Source organism: Pristiophorus japonicus, chromosome 22 (genome assembly GCF_044704955.1).
Source record: "Pristiophorus japonicus isolate sPriJap1 chromosome 22, sPriJap1.hap1, whole genome shotgun sequence".
NCBI classification, from domain to species: domain Eukaryota; kingdom Metazoa; phylum Chordata; class Chondrichthyes; family Pristiophoridae; genus Pristiophorus; species Pristiophorus japonicus.
In genome coordinates this window covers 39,869,458-39,889,560 of record NC_091998.1, presented here as the reverse complement: position 1 = coordinate 39,889,560, position 20,103 = coordinate 39,869,458, and the positions used below count along the sequence as shown (strand labels likewise).

At 45.4% G+C, this 20,103-nt stretch overlaps 1 protein-coding gene across 1 annotated transcript in view; it reads left to right on the top strand.

Moving 5' to 3' along the window:
• The first annotated feature begins 3,399 nt into the window (after positions 1-3,399).
• The window catches only part of golga7 (golgin A7), a 42,394-nt gene continuing 25,690 nt past the window's right edge, over positions 3,400-20,103 (top strand). The window contains exons 1-3 of the mRNA XM_070865947.1: positions 3,400-3,439; positions 17,058-17,183; positions 19,243-19,395. Of these exons, the coding sequence (XP_070722048.1) occupies positions 3,431-3,439; positions 17,058-17,183; positions 19,243-19,395 (288 nt within the window). The 5' untranslated portion in view covers positions 3,400-3,430. The remainder of the gene's footprint in view (positions 3,440-17,057; positions 17,184-19,242; positions 19,396-20,103) is intronic.

The window sequence follows — 20,103 nt, the reverse complement described above, 5'->3', positions numbered from 1 at the left end:
ACTTTAGAATTCAGTGAGCATTCTCACTTTATTAGAAGCTCAATTTCAAAACTATAGATTTTTGCAGTACGTTACTTCACTTATTTGATCGGAGATATTGCTCTCCAAACTCTGTGAGTGAGAGAGAGAGAGAGGGGGAGGATATTTATCAGCCGTCTGGTTTTGTTTCAGACCACAACGGGCACTGACTGCAGCAGTGTAGTGGTCAGACTGGCCCCAGCACCAAAATAAAGTCAGACTTTTTCAGACCGCGAGTTGTTATCGATACAGGTGTCTGTACCCTTGGATTATTGTGCTCACTGAAACCACTTTACAACCCGACCATAAAGTAATTTTTTCACCATATAATCAGTTGGCCCAACATAGATTAAAGCTCGGCAGGCTTATTAACAATCCTGAGATACTTTTGAAGCATGTAGCCTTACAGATATAATGCTACATATGCACACACACACACATATATATATATGCTCCTATGTATATAAGTACGGTATATCTATATATGTATGTTTTTATATACAACAACAACTTGTATTTTTATAGCACCTTTAACATAGTAAAACATCCAAGGTGCTCCAAGAAGTATTATAAGACAACGAAAAAAAAATTGACACCGAGCCATGTAAGAAGAAATTACAGCAGGTGACCAAAAAGAGGTAGGTTTTAAGGAGCATCTTAAAGGAGGAAAGAGAGGTAGAGAGGCGGAGAGGTTTAGGGAGGGAGTTCCAGAGCTTAGTGCAAAGGTAGCTGAAGGCATAGCCACCGATGGTTGAGTGATTATAATCAGGGATGTTCAGGAGAGCAGAATTTGAAGTGGGCAGATGTCTCGGGGGCTATGATGCTGAAGGATTACAGAGGTAGGGAGGGGCGAGGCCATGGAGGGATTTGTAAACAAGGATGGGAATTTTGAAATTGAGGTGTTGCTTAACCGGGAGCCAATGTTGGTCAGCGAGCACAGCGGGTGATAGGTGAGCATGATTTGGTGCGAGTTAGGACAGGGGGCAGCGAGCACAGGGGGTGATGGGTGAGTGGGACTAGGTGCGAGTTAGGACACGGGACAGCGAGCACAGCGGGTGATAGGTGAGCAGGACTTGGTGCGAGTTAGGACACGGGGCAGCGAGCACAGGGGGTGATGGGTGAGCGGGACTTGGTGCGAGTTAGGACACGGGCAGCGAGCACAGGGGGTGATGGGTGAGCGGGACTCGGTGCGAGTTAGGATGCGGGCTGCTGAGTTTTGTGATCCTCGGGTTTATCGAGCCCATTCCGCCATTCAGTGAGATCATGGCTCAACTGTATCTTAACTTTATCCACCCGCCTTGGCCCCAACAAACTTTTATACCCTTCTCGATCAAAAATCTATTGACCTCAGGTTTTGAATGAATAATTGAGCTAGAATCTATTGCTTTTTGTGGGAGAGAGCCACACTTCTACCACTCTTTGCGTGAAGAAGTGTTTCCTAGTTTCTCATCTGAATGCTCTGGCTCTGATTTTAAGGTTTATGTCCCCTTCTCCTAGACTCCTCATGAACAAAAAAGTTTATATCTACCCTATTAATTCCTTTCAAAATCCTAAAAACCTCAAGCACAACAACCCTTAACCTTCTATATTCCACACAATATAAGCCTAGTTTATGTAATCGCGCCTCATAATCTGGCCCTTGGAGCCCTGGTAACATTCCGCTGAATCTTCACTGCACTCTCTCCAAGGCCAATATCTCCTTTCTAAGGGTCGGTGCTCGAACTGTACGCAGTACTCCAGATGTGGTTTAACCAGGGCTTTCTATAGCTGTAACAAAACATCCTCCCCTTTACAGTTAACCCTCGAGATATAAAGGCTAACATTCCATTAGCCTTGTTGATGACTTTTGTAATATATATAGCTCCATATACCTGACCACTACATTTTAGCGATCTGTGCATATGGAGTGCTAAATCTCTTTGGATCTCCACTGTTCCTAGCTTTTCACCATTTAAGTAATACTCAGATCTATGCTTTTTCAATCCAGAATGGATGATCTCACTACACACATGCACGCACATATATATACGTTTTGAGAGCATGAATCACACTTTAAAGAGTTAAAAGTAATAAAAAGTGAAAGTAAGGCTGTCATTTCACAATAACACCAATTACAGGCTGTTTGCTGTTGGTGAGTAAAGTTTGCAAATTAATATGGAGCCAGATTTCTATAAGCATTTGGCACCCTAAAATTGGGGGGAACATTGATCACACGTCAGCAAAGCAATTAAAAATGCCAACAAAGCAGTCAGATTTATTTCTAGGGGTATAGAATTCAAAAATATGAAATGATGTTAAACTTGTATCGGACCATGGTCAGGTGCACAGTTCTGGTTTCCATACAATAAATAAAAAGGACATTGAAGTACTGGAGAAAGTGCAAAGAAGGCTTTTAAGGATGGTAACAGAGCTGAGAGATTACAGCTATCAGAAAATTGAACAGTTTAGGGCTTTTTTTTAGAAAAGAGAAGAATTAAAAGTGACCTGATAGAGATCTTTAAAATTCTGCATGGTTTGGACAGGGTAGATGTGGAGAGAATGTTTCCACTTGTGGGAGAATCCAAATCTGGGGGCCATAAATACAAGATTGTTATTAATAAATTCAATAGGAGAGTGGTTTGAATGTGAAACTCGTGAAACAGGAAGTGGTTGAGCTAAATAGCTTAGACGCTTTCAAAAGGAAACAGTTGCACTCCCCGATAAACAAATTGGCTCCTTTTAGTTAGTTGGTCACACTCTTGCCTCAGGGTCAGAAGGTTGTGGGTTCAAGTCCCACTCCAGAAACTTGAGCACAGAAATCTCGGCTGATACTCCAGTGCAGTGCTGAGGGAGTATCGCACTGTCGGAGGTGCTGTCTTTCCAGATGAGACGTTAAACCGAGGCCCCGTCTGCTCTCTCAGGTGAACATTAAAGATCTTGCAGCACTATTTCAGAGAAGAGCAGGGGAGTTATCCCCGGTGTCCTGGGCCAATATTTATCCCTCAATCTATAACAGAAACAGCTTTTCTGGTCATTATCACATTGCTGTTTGTGGGAGCTTGCTTTACGCAACTTGGCTGCTGCGTTTCCCAGATGACAACAGTGACTACACTCCAAAAGTACTTCATTGGCTGTAAAGTGCTTTCGGATGTCCGATGGTTGTGAAAGGCGTTATATAAATGCAAGTCTTTCTTTTTTCTTTGGTGTAATAAATGCAATCAAGGTAAACAAAATAGTTAAATCTGAATATTGCAAAGAAACGTGATGTATAAATACTTAAATATATTTTTAAGTCTCAAAGACTATGTGCAGTGAGAGTGTTGCTTGGCTGCGGTCTGTCTGTGCTGCGGGCGGCCCTTTTGTCCGCCACTCGCCGCCACCCCGGAGCTGTGCGGGTGTGACACACCAACCCGGAAGCAGGCGGCGGCTCAAGATGGCGGAGGTGAGAGGGAAGGGTCCCGGAGGGAGGGCGAGCTGGGGGCCCGGCGCTCGGAACCTGGGGCCGGGCGAAGGGCGGATGTCGGGCCCTGGGGGCAGAGCGGCGGCGGCGGCTGCTGTGATGTCTCCCAGTGTGTGAGGGGCCTCAATTCCCCCCCCCCTCCCCGAGCTTCACTGGGGCCGGGGATCGGGGAAAGGCAATCAATTGTGAAAGGAAGACTTGCATTTATCATCATAAGCAGCCCCTCGGAATCGAGGCAGACTTGCTTCCACTCTCAAAGTGAGTTCTCAGGTGGCTGAACCGTCCAATACAGGACCCACAGTCTCTGTCACAGGTGGGACAGACAGTGGTTGAAGGTAAAGGTGGGTGGGGAGTCTGGTTTGCCGCACGCTCCTTCCGCTGCCTGCCCATGATTTCTGCACGCTCTCGGCGACGAGACTCGAGGTGCTCAGCGCCCTCCCGGATGCTTTTCCTCCACTTAGGGCGGTCTTTGGCCAGGGATTCCCAGGTGTCGGTGGGGATGTCGCACTTTATCAGGGAGGCTTTGTGGGTGTCCCTTGTAACATTTCCTCTGCCCACCTTTGCCTTGTTTGCCGCGAAGGAGCTCAGAGTAGAGCGCTTGCTTTGGGAGTCTCGTGTCGGGCATGCGGACGATGTGGCCCGCCCAACGGAGCTGGCCGAGTGTGGTCAGTGCTCCGATGCCGGGGATGTTGGCCTGAGCAGGAATGCCGACGTTGGTGCGCCTTGTTCCCCCAGGGGGAATTTGCAGGATCTTGCGGAGGCAGCGTTGGTGCACCTGACACCACTGTGCACCCCAAAGCACTTTCCAGCCAATTCCTTCTTGAGCGGTCCCTCGTATCGAGGATGACTTGCTAAAAAGGGATAAGTTCATAGGTGTTTCAATGATATTCCAGGTCCCGGTGGAAGGTGCCTGTACGTGGATTTTTTTTAATGTGGGGTGGCCATTGCACACCGGCCACCACACGGACTTGACAGAGCTAATCCCACAAATAGCAATGTGATCATGACCAGATCATCTATTTTTGTTATGTCGATTTTGAGGGATAAATATTGGCCGCAGGACAGCAGGAATAACTCCCTTGCTCTTCTTCGAAATAGTGCCACATCGGTATCTGTTGTGTCCACCTGAGAAAGCAGACATTGCTTCGATTTAACGTCTCATCCGAAAAACGGCACCTCCGACTGTGCAGCGCTCCCTCAGCACTGCACTGCAGTATCATAAATAATCACAACTTTACCATTTAGTAATCTAAATCCCTAACTTCCTCTTCCTTTTTTTTGTATTGTCGTTAATGATACTCAATAGATATCATGGAGTGAGCCTCTGGCAACATTCCTGCCTCTGGGCCAGAAGGTGCAGGGTTCAAGACCCACTGCAGACAGTCCCGGTGAATGGAGTCAGAGCTCCGGCTCCGAATTCTGGGTGGACACCCAGCAGGATACTCTCATCCGGTGGGTGTGGGTGGCCCCACCTCCCCCCTTATTGTATGGGTTATGGGAGCCCGTAAAACCCTCCTGTCATTTCGGACTGACTCCCCTATCGGCTGGTATAAAGGTGGTTATGGCCATGGAAGGTGCGTTAATGCGGCTAAGCAGACTGTTCATCAACCTGCGAATCCTTTTACTACTTCACACTGTTCTCCAAAACAAGAAGACACAAAAAGAAGATGGGTATCATTTTACAATATTTAAATCTCAAAATAGGAGTACTAAAACGAATGGTGGGGGGGAAGTGCTCTCCCTATTAAATTAATCAGTGTTTAGAACATTAATTTAGTGTTATGTGGGAAAACATTAACTTTTATTTCCCTTTCAAATGTGTGGTTTATTAACCTCATTTTTACATCTGAGAATACTGTACTTGGGAGGGTATAATTTTAAAAATACTTATTTCTTTTAATTACTTAGACTTGTGTGCTCTTAACACAACTGATCTCTTGGCTTTTGATTTGAGTTGACGGATTCTGTTGTCACTCAACCCATGATTGCAATTTCAATATGCCCTGCTTTGAAGGGTGTCGGTTTGCAGCTGACAACTGGGTCGCACGTTGTAATCTGCCCATTGACGAGATTGCAACTGTCCTTGTGCATGAAACACAAAATGGTAGTGTGCAGGTACAGCAAGTAATCAGGACGGCAATTGGAATGTTGGCCTTTATTGCAAAGGGGGTGGAGTATAAAGGCAGAGAAGTTCTACTACAACTGTACTGGGTATTGGTGAGGCCACACCTCGACTACTGCGTACAGTTTTGGTCTCCTTATTTAAGGAGGGATATACTTGCATTGGAGGCAGTTCAGAGAGGGTTCTCTAGGTTGATTCCTGAGATGAAGGGGTTAACTTATGAATAAAGGTTGTGCCTATGCTCATTGGAGTTTAGAAGTACGAGAGATGATCTTATTGAAACCTCTAAGATACTGAAGGGGCTCGACAAGGTAGATGCAGAGAGGATGTTTCCCCTTGTGGGAGAATCTAGAACTAGGGGGCATAGTTTCAGAATAAGGGGTCGCCCATTTAGAACTGAGATGAGGAGGAATGTCTTCTCTGAGGGTTGTAAATCTGTGTAATTCTCTGCCCCAGAGAGCTGTGGAGGCTGGGTCATTGAATAAATTTAAGGCGGAGATAAAGATTTTTGAGCGATAAGGGAGTCGAGGGTTATGAGGAGATGTCAGGGAAGTGGAACTGAGCCCAAGATCAGATCAGCCATGATCTTATTGAATGGCGGGACAGGCTCGAGGGGCCAAATGGTCCTAGTTCTTATGTTCTTAGCAATAATTATATCCCCATCTCGTTCCCTCTCACTTCCCACACCCACTTTTAAGGCAGGGATTCATGCTTGGGTGTGTTGTGATGGTGTTGGCAGCACTTCATGTCTTGCTGGATTGTCTGTACACTTGGGGGAAAAAAAATCTAAGGGCCTTTTGTATAGTTTGCTGAATCATTGCTAGAGCCTCTGTTGGAGATGTGGCAACCAGGAAGTATGTGGCTCTTAAATTGAGATGGTGCTTAAGCTTTTATGGTAGTCAGTTGATTTTGGTGTCTTTATGTGGGAGAGAGTTACAGGCTAGTGGCTAAATGAGCGGTTCAGCTGATCGCCTGACCTACAAGGATCATAAGGTTTCTCGTCATCGGAAAATTTGATTTTAAAAACCTGCAGCCACTCCCAAATGCCCCTGCCCTTGCCCCAGCTGCTGCTGAAACCCTCCCACGCTGTGTCCGCTTCCCCATTCTTACCGTGAATGCCAGCAGAGGACAACTCTCCCGAAAGTTACTTGGAATCTGCGGTAACATTTGGCGTCTGATTTACAAGGTTTTACGAACAGCAGCTGTCAAGCCATGGCTTAGGATTGAAACAGTTGATTACATTTAGCATTAAAACAGTGCCTCTGACTGATAAATGGGAGATACTCTGAACTTTTACTGTTGATTTTTTGTTGTTGTTTTCAGTACTGTGACATCTGGTGGCAGAAAACCAGGTATTTCACACTGAGGATGAGCGCAGGGTTATCACAGGTCCATACTTCCCTCTGAGATCGCTGCGCTCCTTCAATTCTGGCCTCTAGCACATCCCCTATTTTAATCGCTTCACCATCGGTGGCTGTGTTTTTAGCTGCCTTGGCCCTGAGCTTTGGAATTCCCTCCCAAAGCCCCCCTCTCCTTTTTAAGTCGTTCCTTAAAACCTAACTCTTTGACCAAGCTTTTAGTCATCTGACTTAACATCTCCTTATGTGGCTCAGTGTCAAATTTTGTTTAATAACGCTCCTGTGAAGCGCCTTGGGACTTTTTACTGTGTTAAAGGCGCTATATAAATAAATGTAAGTTGTTGGCTACCTGTATATGTGCTGTTGCATCCCTAACACACACATCTGGTACAACTTCACATCATCTTACGCCACATCAGTTTATTTCGACTGAAGATTTAATCAAGGGCTGTTTTTTTAAAATTCCTCAAATTCCACTATAATTATTGTATTGAGTTAACGGGGCAATGTGTGGTTTGAAGTCACAATGCACCTTTCAAATCATCCTGATAAACAGCATATTTATTTTCCCATCTTCTGATGCCATATTGACCCACTGTCAGTGCTTGCACACTCCAGTCTGCATCACACTACACTGTGTGATGTCCAGTGCCCTTTCACTCGCCTTTTAGTTTGCCCACCCACAGCTGGCGCAGTAAGGGAAAACCAGGTTCAATGCATCATTTATTTAATAAAGCAGACTTTGTTCGAAGTTAGCAGTATGTTGCGGAAAGTGAATCATTCTCTTGTATTCCACAGACATTCACAAACTGCTCAAGTTTCACGGTTGAAGTTTGTGAAGTCATCTGACGGGCTTGATTGAGCTACTGGATTATATCCACTGTCGGCCTTCTCGTTTTAAAAAAAAATTAAAAGTGTTAAAAAGTAAATTGAAGAGGTGGCTTTGTGGTAATTTATGTGTTACGTCACAGGAGTTCAAGTTGCCATGCAGGTGTAGTTTGAAAACGCCCAAGCACTTGAGCCATTCTTTATTGGAAATAATTTAGTGCAGAGAGAAAGAAAGAGATTTTTTTTTTATTTTTTTTTATTCGTTGACCATCTTTCCAATTCTTTGTCAAATCACAAACGCCAGAGGTCACCTTGCACACATCAAGGATCACTCTGCGCCAATGCTCTTAGCCAAAAGGCCTAGAGCCACTGCACCGTTCCTGGAAGTACTGCAATACCAGGTTCGTGCCATGGAGGTGGATGGGTCAGGCCCCCCACACACCTACGTGGAGGTGGATGGGTCAAGCCACCCCACCCACCTCCTATTTCCGAGCGAAAGAAAGAGATGTCCCAAACCACTTTACGGCCAATTAATTACTTCTGATGTGTAGTCACAGTTTTGTAGAAAACAGAGCAGCCAATTTACACATCGCCAGGTCCCACAAACAGCAAGGAGATAAATGGCCTGTTTTGGTGGAATTAGTTGAGCGATAAATGTTGGCGAGGACACCGTGAGAACTCCTTTCCTGCTCTTGGAATAGTGTCAAAAGATCTTTTTGTATTAACTGAGCAGGCAGACAAGACCTTGATTTAATAACTCGCCTGAAAGGCATCACTTCCAACAATGCAGAACTCACGCAATATCCCACTGACGTGTCAGCCTAGATGATGTGCTGAAGGACTGCAGTGGCGTTTGAACCCACAACTTTCTGATTCCATGGGGGGAGAGTGCTATCACTGAACGGGTCTTTCTTGAAAAAACATTTAATGATTTCCCCCCTCTTTTTTTAAAGCCGTAGATCCTTGTTGGGGTACACCGTCTCAGGTACCTGCCACCCTCTGGTACCAAGCCAAAATGACTTGCCTTCATGCATGAATAGTGATAGTTAATGTCCGCAGGCTATTAATTCAAGGGTTGGAGGGGGAGTCACAGTGAAATTATTTCAAAGAGCAGGGGAGTTATCCCCGGTGTTCTGGCCAATATTTATCCCTCACTCAACATCACTTAAACAGATTTTCTGGTCATTATCACATTGCTGTTTGTGGGAGCTTGCTGTGTGCAAATTAGCTGCCGCGTTTCCCTCATTACAACAGTGACTCCACTTCAAAACGTACTTGATTGGCTGTAAAGTGCTTTGAGATATCCGGTGGTTGTGAAAGACGCTATATAAATACCAGTCTTTTTTTCCTTTTAACGAGATCTTGCTTCAGTAATTTCAGGTTACCTGGCACTTCAATTACAAGTTCAGTTTGTGTCACTGCAAAATTGAGGCACTGGATAATTCCAGTAAATTACAGGAAGGTTTGTCTGGAATCCTAGGCAAATCACTGAAAGCTTATCTACTAGATACCAGGGCCAGTGAAGATACTTTTGAGATAATAATGTTGCATCTGATTGACGTGCAGCACTCCCTCAGTGCTCAAGTCCCTGGAGTGGGACTTGAACCCACAACCTTCTGACTCTGAGGCGAGAGTGCTACCCACTTAGCCACCTGTTAGCTGTCTGTGAATGTGAAAATTTACTGACCCAGAAGCTGGTCAGCACAGCTCTACCATTGTGGATAGAGTGAAACCTGGAATACAGCAGTATATTTCCAGTCTGTCAGCTCTATAACTTGTCAATGTATTGGCAGTATAACTGCACAGTATAAACTTGATGTTTATAACAAGCTGTGATGTGGGGACAGAAGGACCCAGGTTTATGCTGGTGATTTTATGGCAGGTGGGACTTCTGACTTTTGCTGTGCTTTCTCTGCCCCTGCTTCAGCTCAATCATTGCTGAAGCCCTCATCCATGCCTTTGTTACCTCTACACTTGACTATTCCAGCGCACACCTGGCTGGCCTCCCACATTCTCAGCTACATCAACTAGAGCTGATCCAAAACTCGGCTGCCCTTGTCCTAACTCGCACCAAGTCCCGCTCACCCATCACCCCCTGTGCTCGCTGACCTACATTGGCTTTCGGTTAAGCAACGCCTCGATTTCAAAATTCTCATCCTTATTTTCAAATCCCTCCATGGCCTTACTCCTCCCTATCTCTGCAATCTCCTCCAGCCCCACAACTCTGTGAGGGTTATGGGGAGCAGGCAGGAAAATGGAGTTGAAGCCAAGATCAAATCAGCCATAGAAACATAGAAAAATAGGTGCAGGAGTAGGCCATTCGGCCCCTGGAGCCTGCACCACCATTCAATAAGATCATGGCTAATCATTCACCTCAGTACCCCTTTCCTGCTTTCTCTCCATACCCCTTGATCCCTTTAGCTGTAAGGGCCATATCTAACTCCCACTTGAATATATCCAATGAACTGGCATCAACAACTCTCTGCGGTAGGGAATTCCACAGGTTAACAACTCTCTGAGTGAAGAAGTTTCTCCTCATCTCAGTCCTAAATGGCTTACCCCTTATCCTTAGACTATGTCCCCTAGTTCTGGACTTCCCCAACATCGGGAACATTCTTCCTACATCTAGTCCAGTCAGAATTTTATATGTTTCTGAGTTCCCATCTCATCCTTCTAAACTCCAGTGAATACAGGCCCAATCGATTCAGTCTCTCCTCAGTCAGTCCTGCCATCCTGGGAATCAGTCTGGTGAACCTTCGCTGCACTCACTCAATAACAAGAACGTCCTTCCTCAGATTAGGAGACCAAAACTGAACACAATATTCCAGGTGAGGTGTACAACTGCAGTAAGACCTCCCTGTTCCTATACTCAAATCCCCTAGCTATGAAGGCCAACATACCATTTGCCGCCTTCACCGCCTGCTGTACCTGCATGCCAACTTTCACTGACTGATGTATCATGACACCCAGGTCTCGCTGCACCTCCCCTTTTCCTAATCTGCTACCATTCAGATAATATTCTGCCTTCGTGTTTTTGCCACCAAAGTGGATAACCTCACATTTATCCACATTATACTGCATCTGCCACGCGTTTGCCCACTCACCTAACCTGTCCAAGTTATCCTGCAGCCTTTTAACGTCCTCCTCACAGCTAACACCGCCACCCAGCTTACTGTCATCTGCAAACTTGGAGATATTACACTCCATTCCCTCATTCAAATCATTGATGTATATTGTAAAAAGCTGAGGTCCCAGCACTGAGCCCTGCGGCACTCCACTAGTAACAGCCTGCCATTCTGAAAAGGACCTGTTTATCCCGACTCTGCTTCCTGTCTGCCAACCAGTTCTCTATCCATGTCAGTACATTACCCCCAATACCATGTGCTTTAATTTTGCACACCAATCTCTTGTGTGGGACCTTGTCAAAAGCCTTTAGAAAGTCCAAATACACCACATCCACTGGTTCTCCTTTGTCCACTTTACTAGTTCCATCCTCAAAAAATTCTGGAAGATTTGTCAAACAGGATTTCCCTTTCATAAATCCATGCTGACTTGGACCGATCCCGTCACTGCTTTCCAAATGTGCTGCTATTTCATCCGTAATAATTGATTCCAACATTTTCCACACTACTGTTACTACTACTACTACTATGATCTTATTGAATGACGGAGCAGGCTCGAGGGGACGCAAGGCCTACTCCTGCTCCTATATCTTATGTTCTTATATTGGTTGGGACTCTATCTTGGGGTACCAGAGGCTGGAGCACAGGCTGCTGCCCACGATCTGCCCCTGTGAATTCCTGATCTCAACTGAACCAATGCGGGGAAGTGCTCGGATAGTCTTCCCCAGATCACTCCTTGACGTTGGCTTCAGCATGCTGAAGGCCCAGCTGCAAGACTACCCTTCGAGGCCGAGGGTGGTGCAGGTGAACAAACGACCATAACTGGTTCTGATATTCTCTTTGGGGCAACACCTGAAAAAAAATTGAGGTTGTGTTCCTTCACCGAGCTGCACTTGCAGTCCTTGATGCCCGTGGCACAGAGCTGGAGGCCGTGGTCTGGCACCTGTGATGTGCTTCCAACAGCGGGCTCTATATCTTGCTCATACTGTCAAGTCGTGATGCTTCTTGGAAGGAAAGTCACCTCTGGCCAAGTCTGCGGCTGCATTGGCAAAAGCTTGATGGCAGGTTGTCTGGGCTGTTGACAGGGACAACAGTTGATGGAGCAAATGAAAGGTCTTGACGTTTGTGGAAAGGGGAAAAATATAAATTGACAAGAACAAAGCGGCTGTAGTGAAGGAATCTGTCATCAACGTGAACCACTGACTGGAGCTGCTTTAAAAACCGAAATTAAAAACCCGTGGGTTCGGTCACAGAATAGATGCACAATAACTTCTTTGAGCTGCTAATTTCAGACATTCTGAAGGTTTTTTTGCGTTCAGTATGTTCAAAGAAGGTTTTTTTCCCTCTGTCTATTGATTCCTTTGCCATGTGAGAAAGCCTTGGGCAGCGGGCGGATAAGGATAGGGGGAAAAAGAGGGAGAGAAAACAGGGAATTATAGACCAGTCAGCCTGACCTTAGTCGTGGGTAAAATGATGGAATCAATTATTAAGGATGTCATAGCAGCGCATTTGGAAAATGGTGACATGATAGGTCCAAGTCAGCATGGATTTGTGAAAGGGAAATCATGCTTGACAAATCTTCTGGAATTTTTTGAGGATGTTTCCAGTAAAGTGGACAAAGGAGAACCAGTTGATGTGGTATATTTGGACTTTCAGAAGGCTTTCGACAAGGTCCCACACAAGAGATTAATGTGCAAAATTAAAGCACATGGGATTGGGGGTAGTGTGCTGACGTGGATTGAGAACTGGTTGGCAGACAGGAAGCAAAGAGTAGGAGTAAATGGGTACTTTTCAGAATGGCAGGCAGTGACTAGTGGGATACCGCAAGGTTCTGTGCTGGGGCCCCAGCTGTTTACATTGTACATTAATGATTTAGACGAGGGGATTAAATGTAGTATCTCCAAATTTGCGGATGACACGAAGTTGGGTGGCAGTGTGAGCTGCGAGGAGGATGCTATGAGGCTGCAGAGTGACTTGGATAGGTTAGGTGAGTGGATAAATGTGAGGTTATCCACTTTGGTGGTAAAAGCAGAGAGACAGACTATTATCTGAATGGTGACAGATTAGGAAAAGGGAAGGTGCAACGAGACCTGGGTGTCGTGGTACATCAGTCATTGAAGGTTGGCATGCAGGTACAGCAGGCGGTTAAGAAAGCAAATGGCATGTTGGCCTTCATAGCGAGGGGATTTGAGTACAGGGGCAGGGAGGTGTTGCTACAGTTGTACAGGGCCTTGGTGAGGCCACACCTGGAGTATTGTGTACAGTTTTGGTCTCCTAACTTGAGGAAGGACATTCTTGCTATTGAGGGAGTGCAGCGAAGATTCACCAGACTGATTCCCGGGATGGTGGGACTGACCTATCAAGAAAGACTGGATCAACTGGGCTTGTATTCACTGGAGTTCAGAAGAATGAGAGGGGACCTCATAGAAACGTTTAAAATTCTGACGGGGTTAGACAGGTTAGATGCAGGAAGAATGTTCCCAATGTTGGGGAAGTCCAGAACCAGGGGTCACAGTCTGAGGATAAGGGGTAAGCCATTTAGGACCGAGATGAGGAGAAACTTCTTCACCCAGAGAGTGGTGAACCTGTGGAATTCTCTACCACAGAAAGTAGTTGAGGCCAATCTACTAAATATATTCAAAAGGGAGTTAGATGAAGTCCTTACTACTCGGGGATCAAGGGGTATGGCGAGAAAGCAGGAAGGGGGTACTGAAGTTTCATGTTCAGCCATGAACTCATTGAATGGCGGTGCAGGCTAGAAGGGCTGAATGGCCTACTCCTGCACCTATTTTCTATGTTTCTATGTTTCTATGAAAATCCTCTGTTGGTGAAGGGGAAATTCTCCTTCGCAGTTCTGTCTTTTGGTTCAGGAAGTGCCACCATTCTTCTACCGGGTGCATTCCCACAGAATGTAGGATAATGTGTCTCTGCCAATATGGTATGAAATGGGTTTAACAAAGAAAAAATACCCCCTCAGTCTCTATTTTGCTGCAGAGAACAGAAAATACTGATTTGGTGGATCCAAAGAGAATTTATAAAACAATAACGATTTGCAAGCCTTAGTTCGGCTCCAGCTGGAGTATTGTGTCCGATTCTGGGCACCACGCTCTCGGAAGGATGTGAAGGCCTTGCAGAGGGTATGGAAGAGATTTACTGGAATGGTTCCAGGGATGAGGGAATCCAGTTAAGTGGATAGACTGGAGAGGCTGGGTTGTTCTGCTTGGAGAAGAGCAAGCGAAGAGTAAATTTGATCGAGGTGTTTAAAATCATTCAGCGCTTTTGATGGACTAAATGCAAAGAAACTTTCCAGGATCGATAACGGCAGGGCACAGCTTTAGGTGATTGGCAAAAGAACCAGAGTAAAAACTTTTTTAATGCAGCGAGTGGTTCGGATTTGGAATGTGCTGTCTGATGGGGGATGGATACAGATTCAATAGTAGCCTTCAAAAGAGAATTGGATAAAGACTTAAAGGAGAAAAGATTGCAGGGATCTGGGGAACGAGTGGGGGAGTGGGACTAACGGGATTGCTCTTCGAAAGAGCGGCGTGGATTCGATGGGCTGAATGGCCTCCTCCTGTACTGGACTATTCGATGCTTCAAAACTCATGTTGTCTTTTTTTTTAAAAAGGACAAAGAAATATTTGTTTAGCTTGGGCTCCTAGGATGTCGAAGTTGGCAAAAGGCGGTTTGTAATGCAGCCATACAGCCTAGAAGGCCTCCGGCTCGATTCTTGGCCTGTGCTCAGCTCTGAATTCAATCGGGGCAGCAGATGGAACGGTGCAATCGGCAGTTGAAAGTAAGCCAGGGATGGGATTCCTGATCGCCAGCCAGCGACGACGGTGAAGCACAAACAACCACTCGAGCAAGGGCATTGGTGGTCCGTGACACCCTCCTCCCCCGGCCACCACTGTGGTCCCAATAGCCTGCCAACACATGGGTGTGGTACCAGAAGGCACATCTGGAAACGGATCCCCAAAGCGGTCTGGATGCGTTCAGGGCAAGGGGGGGGGGGAAAATCGTCCGGAAAGAATGACGATGTTGGCCTGTTGTTTTCAAGCTAACATCGTGCAGCCGGTATAATGTGCGAGTTGCATCAGAAATCGTTTTCCAAAATCTGGTCCGCAACTACACCCAACAGGCCAGCCGAAGAGGCAATTCTGCAGTTATTCAGCTGGCAAACTGGAGCAAGTTCACTTTAAACTCTATACTTACCAGTATCTTGTGTGATTTCCATCTCTCGAAGTTCCTATCCTGTTGCTGTGATTGGAATTATTTTTCCTTCGAGCATTTGTTTGAGAATTGTTGACATACATTTTGAACCCACGTCATACAATCACTTGGATTCCAACCGCAAAATCAGACAGCACACCATTGAATGCAGTATATTTTGCTCCTTGCCCGAGGGAATTGATTCTTGTTGGGTTATGGTTCCACGGGTGGAGGCAATCCTGTGGTACTTTGCCAAGAGATTTGTTTGTGTTCTGCCCAGCTTTGTTCCCTGACATCTCTATTTCCATGAAATCTTAACATCATTTCAGAAAAGTTTACTGCTTATGTAGGCTTCACCTCGTGCTTTGTGCTTCCTCTTCATTTACTTTCCTCAAATAGAGTTAAATATTTAACACGGTTCCTTTCCGAGTGACTGCTTTTAAGAAGATTAGTGTTTTGTGAACTGCTGGGGTTTTCAGCTTTTTCCAAAACGTCACGTCCAGTCCCATCAATCTATTTTCTAATTTGGCTTCAGTAACTTTCACCTTTTGAACACCGTTATATTCAGGGCAGAGTTCTGTTTTTAGCTAGTGGGGGGAGGGGGAATTGTGCACTGATTGCTCCCTGGGTACTGAAACACTGTCTAGCACAAAGCCTGCCTCCCTGAAGCCCTTGTTACCTCCATAGGCAAGTGGCCCCAAAAGAACAGCAAGTGATACTGAACTGTTGCTACTGGGTCAAGTTTCCAAGCGCCCAGTCTCTCGTTTCTCGCCCAATCTCTCGCTCGCATGACCAGTGACCGTACTGGCTATATATCTTTGCGAACTCAAGGCTGTAGTTCGTCTGGGGGTTTGGTTTCAGAAGTGGAAGGGAGCTTGAATGCAGCGTTTGACAGAAAGCTATTCTGCTTGTAAAATGAATATATTTACCTTGTCATTAGAAAAGGAATGAGTAATTCTCGTGGGGTGAACTGGGTGATGCATTGGGTTTAAACATTATTGTTTCAACTCAAAGCTGCATTTGAGTCCCGAGCAAACTGATGGGCTGAAAATCTTATCCATTCATTGGCTCTAAAGTCCTAGTAAGAACAATGTAGGAGAGCCACGACAGGGATGGGAAAAAACCCCTTCAAGAACTCAAGAAAGAGGAGCAGGAGTAGGCCATTCGGCCCCTTGAGCCTGCTCCACCATTCAATATGATCATGACTGATCTTCAACCTCAACTCCACTTTCCTGCCCGATCCCCATATCCCTTGATTCCCCTCGAGTCCATCTCGGTCTTGAGCACTCTTCTCTCAGGCAGTCCCTCGGAGTAGAGTGTGACTTGCTTCCACATTAATGAGTTCAGGTGACTGATGAGACCAATGTGGGGGACTTACAATCTCTGTCACAGGTGGGGCAGATGGGTGAGTGGAGGGACAGGTGGGTGGGTACTTGGGTTGGCGTGCGCTCCTTCCGCTGTATGCACTTGGCTTCTACTTAATCCCCGCGGAGAGACTCTGTGTTCGGCACCTTCCCGGATGCTTCTCCAGTTTGAGCGGTCTTGGGCCAGGGATTTCCATGTGTCACTTTTTCAAGGAGGCTTTGAGGGTGTTCTTTGAAGCGTTTCCTCTGCCCACCTGGGGTACCCCTGCCATGTCGGAACACTTGCTTTGGGAGTCTAGTATCGGGCATGCAGACTATGTGGCCCATCCATGGGAGCTGATCGAGTATGGTCAATGCTTCGATGCTGGTGATGTTTGGTGTAGAGGAGGATAATCCTTCATATCTCTGCTCCTGCAATATTGTCAAGAATCAGACCTGGCATTATTATAATTTTTATTTGTGGAAGTACTGTGAAGTTTTTGTGAGTAATCATAATATTTTAGATGTGGAACTTTGCTAACTGGACTTTGCTAACTTTGCTAATCTGGGGTTTTTCAGTTCTTGTTATGTCATAATTTCATGTTCACTGCTTTGTAGACACATTGCTTGCAAGACCTGAGACTGAACACAGCATTGGCATCTAAAGTCTTTATTCAGAGAGACTACTCCAGTGGAACAGTGTGCCAGTTTCAGACTAAATTCCCCTCCGAGTTGGAGACCAGGGTAAGATGGACCTACAATATTGTTTGAGAATAAAAGAATATTTAGTGGGCATTGGCCATATTAAATCACTCCCTTAGTGTATCAACCCCACACCTTTGCTTTCATTGTCGTATTTCTCAGTCCTGAAGTATATGTTGTCGCTTGGACTGTGTGCTCTAGCTGTGTTTCCTGCTAACTTGTCTCATTAGCCTAATGCTCCATGGAGAAAGTTCTGCCTAAATAATCTTTGCCCTCTTAACCTATTTTCTCTGGTACCCGAATCGTTTCCCATTGTGACCAGTTTGTCGTTTCTCTTCATACTAATGACTTCGCTTTGCTCACCTTAACCCCTCGCTCTCTGCTGTGTGTGCAGGCTGAAACCCAACTTGATTCTGTTAGCAGAAAGGCGGATGGTAAAATGTACTGAATCATAAGGTGCAGACTGTTGGTATTTAAATCTGCTACATATGGTGTGTCCTGTGTGGCTCCAAACATTCCTGCTGTTGCCCCCAAGAAATACACAATTACAACTGATTACAACAATCGATTTGATTTTTAGTCGCATTGTGTTTTGATTTGACTGCTCTTACTGCTTAATGTGCGATTCGGTACAGACCATGCAACCAGTTCTATAACGGGTGACTATTGTAGCTATAAATGTGCTACACTGACAAATGGGAGAAACGATTCAGTAAAAGGGCCATTATGTTTAGGTTAAGTGATTCTCAATTGCTTAATTTTACAAGCAGAACTGCAATAGAGCTGGCCATATCTACGATATGAAAGCTGGATTTCTTGTCTCCTGGCCCTGCTAGTTTAGCGAGGCAGCCATATCTAGTCCATCCACTTGAGTGGGAGGATTGCTGTCAGGAATTGCACACTTCAGCCAGATCTGAGGCTCTGTTCATGCAACAGCTGGGTCTCGGGGTTGACTTTTTTTTTTTGCACCCCCACTCTACTCCTCTCCAGCGCGTCCTGACCGTTTCAGCCAGCTGTTGGACTGCTGTGCAAACAGCTGTTTCTCGTAGCTGGCTGATGTGCTGTCGCCTCTGCTAGGTAGGATCATTGGCTCACCAATGCAGAAAACAAGTGGCAGTGTTTGGTGCTGTGGCGGATTTTACGTTTGCTGCATCACGTTTGCCAGCACTTCATGCGGTGGCTCGGCCACAAAGTTTTTGGTGCAGACTATTCCGAGCACAGACTTCAATGCTGTTTCAGTTCCCCTTTTTAGGAGGAGTCGATACACTGGGTTCAGGGTAGCTGTCAACTTTCAGGAATAATTTCCCTGCAGCAAATAGAATGAATGATGGGGGGAAAATTGGAGCAAATACCGTGACTAATGTTGAAAGTCAGTTGAGAAGACGTCATGGTAAACTGCTTTTACAATTAGCACTTCTGTAATTGGGTTAGTTCGAGAGCAATACTGCCTGGCTCCCCATGTTCACAATGCTGAAACTGGTTCCCCTATTCTGATGGCACAATAATGAACCTTTGTTTTCTAGGGTCTAAGATTCCGGCACTGGGATAGGGAAACCAGCTTTAACAACACTGGCATGGTGAACTGGTTTACTAGTGTCTCTTTCTCCCACTCTCCGAACTAAGAGCGCTAACTGTAAAAGTGCCTCCAGTTAGCAGTTCTGTCCACACGTGCAGCTCTCGCATTGTGTGCTACTGGTACCTTCTGCGGTTCTCCGGTCTTGGCTCCCTGATCACAATTGTAGTAGTAGCTTTGATTCTGCAATGTGAGCTTTAACCCAGCCTGCGGAGATTGCAAACTGCTGGGCTAGTGAAGGGCTTTTTTTTCTCCTAAGCTTCCTGGATCACAAAAATCCAGGGAGGTAATCTGGAGACCTAACTGGTTTTGATTTTCTTAATTAATATTTTTTTTAAACATCAGGACTATTGTGGATTTTTTTTCCCCTCCTTTTTACTTGGGAGGTAAGTTTGAGGTCTGAACCTGTGAACATTGCTTTATTCAGTTCCCGGGGAACAATAGCCTGTTTGTTTGGGAGCGCTGCCTGGATAAAAGGTGCCTTTTGTATTCCTTGTGATTCCTGTGTGAGGACTGTACTCTCCGCAGATTGACAGGCAGCAGTTTGAAGAGACCATCAGGGTGCTAAACAATCTTTATGCGGAGGCTGAGAAGGTGGGGGGACAGTCCTACTTGGAGGGTTGCTTGGCATGCTTGACTGCGTACACCATCTTCTTGTGCATGGAGACCCATTATGAAAAGGTGAGTAAGTTTTCGGTGCGGCTATCAAATTACGTAAACGGATAGGACTGCTCCAAGCCAAATACTGTACTTTGTTACTCCAGCAATTGGAATGGCAATAGGATAGCCGTAAGCTTGAACCTTTTCTCACCCTAACATCCGAAAATGGTTGTAAGTCATATTGAAAATGTTTATGATCCTTAAAATGTCTGGGTGGGAGAGGGGTGGGGGGTTAATAATGTGTTCAGAATCCGGTTATATTTTATTTGCTAGTAAGGTTGTTACGCATGTAACTTGTTCTTGCTATATGTAACTTGGGGACATAATGGATTCAGAATTTAAGTTCTGGTTAATATATTCATGCATTCTAATTTTGCATTCAAAAAATGTTAAGTTAAACTATGTATTTATCAAGTCTGCTTGTCATATGAAGTTGACTGTGCAGGATGAAGGGTGGTCTTATAAATTATAGATCATGGTCAGACGCATTACATTGGTATTTGGTCCTGCAAATTTCTTGCTAAAAATGTTCAGTATGACAATAATTATCTGTGTATGAAAGCAAAATACTGCAGATGATGGAAATCTGAAATGAAAACTGAGAATGCAGGAAATACTCAGCAGGTCAGGCAGCGTCTGTGGAGAGAGCAACGGAGTTAATGGGCTCCATTTTCCCCAGTGATTTGCGACGTTCTTTTGGAGTAGGCTGCTTTTTTTGGCATATTGAGT